The sequence below is a fragment of the Psammomys obesus genome, unplaced genomic scaffold (genome assembly GCF_907164565.1).
Source record: "Psammomys obesus unplaced genomic scaffold, mPsaObe1.curated_primary_1811, whole genome shotgun sequence".
Lineage (NCBI taxonomy): Eukaryota > Metazoa > Chordata > Mammalia > Rodentia > Muridae > Psammomys > Psammomys obesus.
This window is the reverse complement of record NW_026591598.1, coordinates 19027091-19037951: the sequence shown is the minus strand read 5'-3', so window position 1 is coordinate 19037951 and position 10861 is coordinate 19027091. Positions and strand designations below refer to the sequence as shown.

At 43.7% G+C, this 10861-nt stretch overlaps 1 protein-coding gene across 1 annotated transcript in view; it reads left to right on the top strand.

The window, feature by feature from the left end:
- The window catches only part of Spen (spen family transcriptional repressor), a 73378-nt gene that overhangs the window by 37247 nt on the left and 25270 nt on the right, over positions 1-10861 (top strand). The window contains exons 4-5 of the mRNA XM_055610855.1: positions 7478-7638; positions 8270-8470. Of these exons, the coding sequence (XP_055466830.1) occupies positions 7478-7638; positions 8270-8470 (362 nt within the window). The remainder of the gene's footprint in view (positions 1-7477; positions 7639-8269; positions 8471-10861) is intronic.

Genomic DNA, 10861 nt, shown 5'->3' with positions numbered 1-10861 from the left:
GTGCTTTTTCACCCAGCTTATTTCACTTAGCATCATTTCAAGATTCACCCACCTTGTTATGTATCATTCCTTTGTAAGGCTGAGCAATACTTTGTCGCTGTTATCTAGAGACAAGATCTTGCTATGTAGGTCAGTCTGGCCTAAACTTGGACTCCTTTTGCCTCAACCTCCCCAGTGTCGTACTCTTACAGCTGTGCCTTGTTAGGAAATGCCTGGGTGCCTGAGTCTTCCAGCTGTCTTGTTTGCTTCCTTTCCTTGACTTTATTTCAGCCAGGCCTGATGGCATGGGAGGCTAAGAGAGAAGGTCCGGTGTTCTGCCTGTGTATATAGAAAGCTCAAAGCCAGCCTGTGCAGTTTAATAACAGTGTGGCTCAAAAAGGTGCATGTGGGGTGATGGGGTGACAGCTTAGTGGTAGATCGTTCCCTGAGCACACAGCAGTTCCAAGCTCAGTGTCAGTGCTTGAGGACTTGGAGAAGGGTCATCTTATTTCATTTTATTGTCTTGTGTTGCTAAAAGGTAAAACCAGGGTCTTAACTAGTCCAGGCAAGTGCTCTATTGCTGAGCTGCACTGTACTCAGCTTCTTGTGTTAAGTTTGTGGTTGGTTGCTTATTACCCAGCACTTTGAAATGAGCTATTTCTAGATTTTACTTAACTTCCAAAGAAAATCATAAGGTTTAAAAGCCATCTGCAGCTGTCACTGTGCTGCGTTCTCAAGAACGAAGTCATGGTTAACCATTTTGTTTGTTTTTGTTTTTTTGTGAGCGCTAAGTGCACACTCAATTTTAAACAGCATTTTCTGCTAAAATCAGATACTTTTTTATTTTTATCCATCCATCCATCCGTCCGGTTTTTGAGTTTTTGAGACAGACAGCCTCAGTTGTCCTGGTACTCACTTTGTAGATCAGACTGGTCTCAAAATCACAGAGGTCCTCTCTCTGCCTTCCGAGTGCTGGAATTACAGGTGTGCGCCACTTTGGGATGCAGTTCAGGGTCCCAGCGTGTGTGAGGCCCCTGATTCTGTCTCCAGTACCTGTTGAAAGCACAAAAACCTTAGCTCTAGGGTAAAAAGTTAGTATTTGTCTCTGTAGGGATTGTTGCAGGGTAGGTGTTTGTTTTTCTTTGCCTGACAGACAGCTTTGCTGAGTTTTTCTTCAATCACCATTCCTTTCCAGATCGCTGCTATATCTGCTTCCGACAAAAACACAGCTCTTGGCTTTAGTATGTCGGTTTCTTCTCAGTAAGGTCTTTGATGAGAGAGAAGCTGGGCTCTCAGGAACTTCATTCCCATTGCTTAAGCCTCCTTGCTGCTCTTCTTGCTCTGCTGAATCACAGCTGACTCAGGGCGGCAATCATTCTAGAGAAACTCACCTGGAAGACAGTTGTGAGACTATGACTAAAAAGCAGTAGGTGCTACTTACGTTCTGAAGAGACTGTAGGTTACCTGGGGACAGGAAATAAGGGGACATTCTGCATTTCAGACATCTTCAAGTGCCCAGGTCTGCGGCAGTATGAATTCCACACTAATGGTGCAGCTGTCATACATTGTCTTCAGAACCTTCCCATCTTTCCAAACGGAAATACTTTACATTTTTTTAGATTTTTTTTATTTTATTTTATGTGTATGGTTGTTTTGCCTGCATGTGCCTGAACTTAGGGAGGTCAGAAGAGGATATTGGATGCCCTGGAACTGAACTTATGTATGGTTGTGAGCCATTGTGTAGAAACTGGGAATTAAAACCCAGCCCTCTTCAAGAATAATTCCTCTTAACTGCTGAGCCACCTCTTCAGTCTCCAAACTGAACTTTAAGGGTAGCATCTATTGAAAAACGTGTCTGGGCTGGGAAGGATAACTCAGTAAGCTTGCCATGCAAGCATGAGAGCCTCAGTTCAGACCCCATGTAAAAAGTGGGCAGGGGCATGAGTGGAGGCAGGACTCCTAGGGCTTGCTGGTCAGCCACTGTAGCAGAATCAGTGAGTACCTAGCTACAGCAAGAGACCTCTGTCTCACCAAATAAGGTGGAGAACAATTGAGGAAGGCGCACAATGTCAGTCTCCACACATGGGGGCACATGTGAATGTGTGTGCGCACACACTGGATTCCCCCACTTGTCCTTCTCCCAGCTGCTCGAATCAGCTATTCTGTTCTCTGCCTACAACTTTGACTATTCTCAGTGTCTACTATGGAAACATCAATGTGCTTTTGTGGCTGACTTTTTTCACTTAGCACAGTGTCTTTTAGGTTCTTCATATCATAGTATGTGTCAGAATAATAGCGGGATAATAGTGGTAGTATTGTGCATGCCTCTGCACCCTACATTTTGTGTACCCATTCAGCCAGCTCACACTTGGTTTTAAGTTCCAACCTTTTGACTGCAGAATGGGCTGAGTAAGTGTGGGTGTAAGATGCCCACGAGTTAAGGTTTTTTGCGGGTGTATGGGCACAGTGGAAATGTTGGACTATGCAGTGTTGAATTTGGGGGTGATTGTGCTGTTCTACCTACCCAACACCTGCACAGAAGGCTCCAAGTTGTTTACATCCTGGTTGTTTGGAGACAGAACAGTATAGCCCAAGCTGGCCTTGAACTCTCCATCTTCCTGTCTCAGCCTTCCAAGTGTTGGGTATACACATGTGGTAGCTCATACTTGCAAATCCAGTCTTTGAGAGGTTGAGGCTGGAGAACTGCTTCAAGTTTGAGGTCAGTTCAGCCTAATGGACGAAAAGTAATAACCTCTTGTAGTTTTTGTTGTTCTTTGTTTGCTTTTGGAAACAGGGTCTGGGTCCGTAGTTAAGAGGCCTGGAACTCTTCACCCAGATCCTCTGCTCCTCCTCAGGTCTCCCAGGTGCCGGCAGCACAGCCACCATTACCATATTCATCTCTTGTACCCACTGCTTTTGATTTCCATCTCAGCGTAACCATTGCTGTTGAACCTCTTTTTTTGCACTTGTTTCATTAGTTCAAATCCTTTGTGCATTTTGGGATTTCCCCCACTTTGGTTGTTTGAATTGTATCATTTTAAAAGACAAATTGAAATACCTCACTCAGGCTGTATTAGTCAGCATTCCTACAGTAACAACAGGACCTAAATGATTACATAGGATTTATTAAGAATGATTTACAGGCTGCGGTCCAGCTAATTCAACAATGTCTAGTGGAGAACGGAAAATCCAAAAGTCTAGCTCAGTCTTTGAGGCTGGGTATCTCCGCTGATCTTCAGTAGATGCTGGAATCCTGAAGAAGTAGGCTCTAATGCCAGTGAAGGAATGGGCTTCTAGCAGGGAGAGAGAGAACAGGCAAAGAGCAAGAGCTTCCTTCTTCTTTGTCCTTATGTGGGCTTCCAGCAGAGTATGTGGCCTGGATTAAATAAATGTGTGTCTTCCTGCCTCAAGATCTGGATTAAAAGTTTCTTTTGAGGGGGTTTTGAGCAAAACCCCCTCATAAGTCTGCTGTCCAGTTTTGGACTTGAGTTAAATCCCGATGTAATCAGGTTGACAACCAAGCACAGCCATCACAGGCTGAAGAGAAGGCGGTTCAGCAACAGAATGTTGGCTTTCCTGCAAAGCACTCAAATTCAGTTCCTAGGACCCACATTGCACAGCTCACAATTTCCTGTAGCTTCAAGATAGGACACTCTTTTCTGGCCTTCTCAGGCATCTACACATATGAAGCATAAATGTGCTTATGCAGCACACACACACACACACACACACACACAGAAATAAGAATAATCTTTGAAATGTCAGTTATAGGGCTGAAGAGCACTGGCTGCTCTTCCAGAGGACCCGGGTGTCCGTAACTCCTGTTTCAGGGAGTTACAGTCTCACACCCGACACCCTCACAGAGACATACATTTAGGCAAATAAATGCATATAAAATAAATAAATCATTAAAATGTCATTTATAAAGCAAAACAACCCAATAACCTTGATATACATCATAGATATTTTATTACTTTTTTTATTTACATTTTTTAAATTATGGGTTTGTGGCTGGGTAGAGGGCTGGGTGACACTTCTTGCACATGAAAACCAGAGGACAACTTGTGATACTCAGTTCTCTCCTTCCACCATGTGGATTATCAAGCTTAGCAGCAAGTACCTTTTACCCACTGTTTCATCTTACCAGCTCTGTTACTACTGGGCTTTGAGGGCTGGGTATGGTTGCACATGACTTAAATCTCAGCACTCGGGAGGCAGAGGCAGGTGGATCTCTTGAGTTTGAGGCCAGCCTGGTCTACAGAGCTAGTTCCAGGATAGCCAGGGCTACACAGAGAAACCCTATTTTGAAAAACCAACATAATAATTAATAAAAGTAAAAAATATTGTGCTTTGGTAAGGGGGAAAAATCCATTGCCTTAAATCCCTAGTTCGAGTGAAAAAAGCTTATTACAGAGTCCATCTTAAAATGATTGGAATGGTTTTCATTCATGTAAGCCTTGTTAGCAGTGCCAACAACAGCAGTTATTTTGACCATTATTTGTTTCAAAATTACAAAATAAATTCATCTTCAAGCTGGTGTTATGGTTGCACAGGTTGGGGATGAGAGCAGAGGCAGGCAGATCTCTGAGTTGGAGACTAGCCTAGTGTACAGAGTATTAGGACAGCCAGGACTACACAGAGAAACCCCGTGTTCTTAAGACTATACCTGCTCCACCTTTAATGACAGGGTCTAAGTATGAAGTTGGAGCTGGCTTGGCACTCATTGGCAGTCTTCTACTGGAATTTATTGACACCTGAGCCACCATGCCTGTCAGGTTATATCTGCTTGTTTGTTTTGTTTTGTTTGAGACAGGGTCTTACCATGTAGCCTTAGCTGGTCTGGCTGCAACTATCTTTGTAGATCAGGCTGGCTGCAGACTCACAGACATCCACCTGCTTCTGCCTTTCGAATGCACATGCCTACGTGTACCTGGGTAGGTGAGGGCAGCTGGACAGTATTGAGCCTTTCCTTCTGTCATGTGCTTCTCCAGGACTGGACTCGAGACACCAAGCAAGCACCTTTAACCCACTGAGTCGTCTCACCCACCCCACTCTTGTGTTTCTTTAATGTGAACTTGTGTATAACTTGCTGTTACCTGGTTATTTCCAAAGCCAGAACTTAAGTTCTTGTCCATGTTTAGTTGTTGCTTTTGTTTAAGACAGGATCTTCTTGCTTTGTGGATCAGGCCAGACTCAAAATTTGCATATGATGCTTGCACTTCAGCCTCCTGAATAATCTACACATGTATGCCAGAACACTTGCTGTTTACGTCTTTACTCATCATTGCTGAGGAATTTGGGTCTATATGCATTGAGATGAAAATGCTTCCCTTGGGGCTGGAAAGATGGCTCAGAGGTTAAGAGCCCTAGCTGTTCCTCTAAAGGTCCAGATTCAGGTCCTAGCAACTACATGGTGGTTCATAACCATCTCTAATGAGATCTGGTGCCCTCTTCTGGCCTGCAGGCAGAAAACTCTATCAATAATAAATAAATAAATATTTTTTTTTTAAAAGAAAAGAAAAATTTTCTTAATAGTTACTTTCTGATTAGATGAAATTCAAAATGATACTGTGCAGCATATTCAATATTGTAGAACCTAGTGGTGACATGTTGCTTGAAGAATTTATATTTTTTACCTATAAGGCAACTTTCTCCATTAGTTAAAAAGCTGTTATTTTACTTAATGTGAGTTTCCATGACAACGTATGGTATCCTATTCAAGAATACTATATATGTAATGAAATAATATTTTTTGCTTGATGGTCTTAAAAACTTACACACACAAAAAAAGGATTTATTTATTTATTTACTATGTATGTTCTGTCTGTATGTATGCCTGCACGCCAGAAGAAGATACCAGATCTCATTATATATAGATGGTTGTGAGCCACCATGTGGTTCCTGCAAATTGAACTCAGGACCTATGGAAGAGTAGTCAATGCTCTTAACTTCTGAGCCATCTCTCCAGGACCCTCCTTCTTTTCTTTTGGATGGGAAAACTTAAGCTTGAATATTATAGAAAGCCTGGTAGTGATAGCTTGTGCTTATATCTTAAGTCTGTGAGTGCTGTGGTGGTGGGGGTAGGGGCAGGCAGGGAGATCAAGAGTGAAGTGAACCTCCATGGAGTCTCAAGCGCTAGAGGCCTGTCCCACCACTCCTAGATTTCTTCGTACATTTAAGAAAATACACCCGGTTCTAAGTCTGTGTAAGGGACCTTTTTTGTTTGTTTTCAATCAACCAGCTCCCCTTCCAGGGCTAGGATTTTTATTAAAATGAAGGAGAATGACAAATTCCATTTTATTAACTGCATCCATTTTATTGCCTACATCCATGATATTCATGTCCTTGTGAATATGTGTATATATTACCCAAATATAAAATGCTGTTTGACACAAAAGGGGAACAGACTAGAGGGCAGAGCCGGCAGCTCTGCATAGGCTTCCACATTACCTACAGGGAAGTCATGCTTACAAGACAAGTAAGTCTCAGTGCACTTCACCATCAGTCACTCCAGTCTAGAAAGCACAGTGATTTGGAAAATTGTGTTGGTTGACAGTGCTCTTACTAATGACATGTCCCTAATATGAAATCCAAACTGGGAATGTACCAAAATCTGAAACTTTGGGACCAATATGACATCACTTGTAGAAAACTGTGTTATGAAGCTTTGTTTCATGTATGAAATTGCTTTTTGTTTTTTTCGAGACAGGGTTTTCTGTGTAGTCTTGGCTCTCCTGTATTCACTTTGTAGACCAGGCTGGCCTCCAACTCAAGGAGAAAACGGAGGTCCTCCTGCCTTTGCCTCTCAAGTGCTTGGGGATTCAAGGGACGCGCCACCACTACCTGCTTATGCGTGAAATTCTGAAATGTTCCCTATGTTGTTATCTTGAAGCTGCATGGAGTGTGTACATGGAGTGTGTTCTGTGTTTGACTTGAGTCGCATCTCTGTGACACTCAGCAAGAGACTAAGTGGTCTGTCCAAGGAACTACAGTGTTTCTGAACCAACATTTAGATCCTTATCTGTGGCTCCAGAACCGACTGTGCTCTCTGTCACAATTGTTACTGTTGCTATTCTGAGTGAATCATATGCAATAATGTGTTTCTTTTCTTTTTTGGGGTTAAGTCTTGCTCTATAGTCCAGGCTAGTCTTGAACTCTCATATCTTAGTGCTACAGCCTCCAGGGTGCAATGTTCCAGATGCAGTACACCTGCCTGCCTCTCACTGGACTTACTTGATCTGGGAGGGGAAAGTTGAGATCAGTCTAGAAGTTGCAGTTGACTTTGGTGGCCCATGTTGGTGAAAGAATGAATACCGCTTTTCTTTCCAGCCTCAGCTGGTGTGGACTGCCTCTGCTCCTCTCTGAGGTCTGAGTGTGAGGCACAGTGTGGGCCTCAGAGTGGCCTGTTAGCCAGTTGATGCTGTTCGTAGTTTGTCTGCACACTAACGTCTATGGGTCTTCCTGTGTTTTTGTTTGTTTGCTGTTTCCGGCTCTACAGTACTGACTCGAGCAGCACCTCAAGTGATGACTCTCCAGCCCGCTCGGTTCAGTCTGCGGCAGTCCCTGCACCCACCTCCCAGTTGCTTTCGTCTCTTGAAAAAGATGAGCCCCGGAAAAGTTTTGGGATCAAAGTTCAGAATCTTCCAGTACGCTCTACAGGTAAAGATTTCTACCCAGTCACTCCTAGCTGTCGAGAGGGAGCGCAGCTCTCACTGAGCTAGAATGGGCAGCTCAGTTTACTCTGCTGCCCCTGTAGCTTGTTAGTGCCTGATGCCCTGAACAAAAAGCAAGGGACTGTTATAATGGTACATGGCTTATTTCCTAAACTTTGAGAGCAAACAGCAGGGAAGACAAGGCCCATCTCAGCAGGAGAAGGGAGAAAGAGGAGGAATTTGAGGAATTAGGCGGGGTCAGCCTGGATTGGTTCACAGTTGGCCGAAAGGTTGGGACACAGTGAGGAAGCAGAGAGGCTCAGGGGGAGCATGTAAAGAGATGGACAGAAAAGCAGAGGTTGGGCTTTAGAGTTAGAACTCAGAAAGCAGGCATTCTGCCCATGCAGAGCTGCAGGCTCTGCCCTCTAGTTTGTTCCCCGTTTGTGTCAAGCAGCATTTTATTTATGGGCAATATATACACATACTCACAAGGACATGAATATCACGAATGTAGGCAAAACATGGTTTGCTTTTGAATAGATATTTTATTAGGTTAAGTATTTTGGTTAGGGAGAATTAGTCTGCTATGGTTGTAGATAACATGAGAAAAATTTGCTTATTTTTGTTTGGCTATGTAGATACAAGCCTTAAAGATGGCCTTTTCCATGAATTTAAGAAGTTTGGTAAGGTGACTTCAGTACAGATCCATGGGGCCTCTGAGGAGAGGTACGGCCTGGTGTTCTTTCGGCAGCAAGAGGACCAAGAAAAAGCATTGACCGCATCAAAGGGAAAACTTTTCTTTGGCATGCAGATTGAGGTGACTGCATGGATAGGGCCAGGTAAGACCAGGAGTCATGTTTCATATAGAAATCACATCACTCATTTCAGTCCAGTTTGTGAGGGGTAATTAAGGGTAGATACAATTCTGGTTTCATTTCTTAACTGAAGGCCCAGTGTCTTAGCTGAGTTCTTTAGTCACCTTAGTTAGTGAAGCATAGCAAGTTGGTCTGGGTGTGCATGCTGGCAGAGTCTAGAGTGTAACTTCAGGCCAGCTGTGGAGTCAGCCTTCCCTAAAGGCTGGAGTTGATTGAGACACAAGAATGATAACAGAGTTACCCTGCACTAGAAGCGAACTACCGGGTACAGGGGCGCACGCCTGTAATTCCAGTGCTTGGGGAGCCAGAGGCCTGCGGATCTCTGTGAATTCCAGGCTAGCCTGGTCTACACAGTGAGTTCAGGACAGCCCAGGCTACACAGAGAAACCCTGTCTCAAAAAAAGAAAGAAAAAAGAAAGAAAGGAAACACCACATTAATATAATTTGAGGCCTTCATTTGTATGTTTTGCAGCATAAATTAGGTTTGCTCTTCTAGGTGACTGTTACAGAATTTGGATTGTCTTGTTACTGGGCTTTGGGATCAAAGCCTGGACCCTGGCCGCCTTAAGCTAGGCCTAGCCATACTCCCTCTGAAGGTTAGTTACGGTGGTAGTGAACTTCAGAGGGCCTCAGAGCTTAAGAGCACTTCCCGATCCTGCAGAGGCCCCGGGTTTTGTTCTCAGTACCCACAGTAGACAGCTCACAACTGCCTTAATTAAGCTTCAGTTACAGGGGATCCCACACCTTCTTCTGCCCTCTGGGCACTCGTGTACACAGGGTATACATTCATACACATACACAAAAAAAAAACCAAGAAATTTAAAATGCAATAAAAAGCAGAGAAAGGAGACAGTACATTTTTTTTTTTTCGGTAACTGTATTGAGAAGAACAAGCAAAGGATGCCTTATCACCCCAGTTTCTCTCCAGGGACCTAATGTGAGGATTAGAGTTTAAATAGAGGGCAAAAGGTACGCATAGCTAAGCAGTCTTGCTTATTCATGTCTCAGAGGAATGAGGACTGGTACGGCATGGGTGTGACCCCCTAGGAACTAAAAGGAACACACACTTTGTTAGCTTGAGGCTTCCTGTGAGACTCCCTGACGCAGGCTGCGTGACTCTGGTTAGTGGTTGTCTCTTTCAGGAAACATGCAGTACTTGTCTTAAAGTGGACTGGCCCCACCACAGCTTAACTGATTCAGAGTTTGGATGCTCACATTGGAAATCCTTGGTTTAAAACAGGCTGTGAGCAAGTTAATAGAAATTTTTGACAGTGAGTTTGTGAATCTGAGAAAAGAGCTTTAAGAGTTGAATAGAATTTATTGCCCATTTATATGGTAAATTTTATCTGATTTGATAAAAAGGAGCATACACTGTCCCTATGAATATGTAAATGATGTTTATATTAAATTAAACATAACATCGGCAAAGCGGGTATCGTAAAGTATACATGATTTTTATAGTGGAATTCGGGTTTGTTGTTATTGCAACCATTGCTGACGAAGTTTCGGAAGTGAGAAAGGGTTTACTTGGGCTCGTGTTCCAGTGTCCAGTCCATCCTGGGATGAGGAGGAGGGGGGGAGCATGTGCATCAACCCCCGAATAGAGTGGTACCACCCACATGTAGGGCAACCTTCTCACCGCTACAACCCACTCTTGAAAGTGCTCACTGACATCCAGAGATTGGTTTCCACGATGACTGAACGCTGTCACATTGACAGTTGGGATTCATCATACCGGAATTCAGAGGAAACTTTTTCCAATGAATGCCTTCTCTCTGTCAGCTGAGTTTTAGGTGTGCAGCCCCAAATTAACTAAGAACAGCTCATGAGCTCTTTTTGTTTTGTTTTCTTGAGACAGTCTTACTCTGCAGCACAGGCTAGTCTAGGACTCACTGTGTAGTCCAGACTTGACCTGAACTCAGGGCAGCTCCCCTGCCTCAGCCCCTGCAGTGCTGGGGTTATGAATGTGCATCACCACAGCTACTGGGGCTTCTTGCTGAGTTGCGTTGGGGTGTGCGAGACCGGCCTGAGATGTACGAAGTGTGCACCTAACCCATTAAGTCCTAAACATCAGTTAGCTGTTGAGTACTGAAGACCTAATTCGGGGTGTTCATCGGCGATGGCGCTCCGATCTCTAAGCATGTAAGGGCAGCTTAAGGTGTTTATTATATAAGGCCTTTAACCTCACTATGTAGCTCTCAGGGACATTTGGCTTGTTATTCTTTTGAGACAGAGTCTGATGTAAGGCAGACCAACCTTAAATTCAACATCTACTGCCTACACTTCCCACATGCTGGGATTACAGATGGGTGTCACCATGATCAGTTCATCTTTTATTTGTTAATTTTGTTTAAG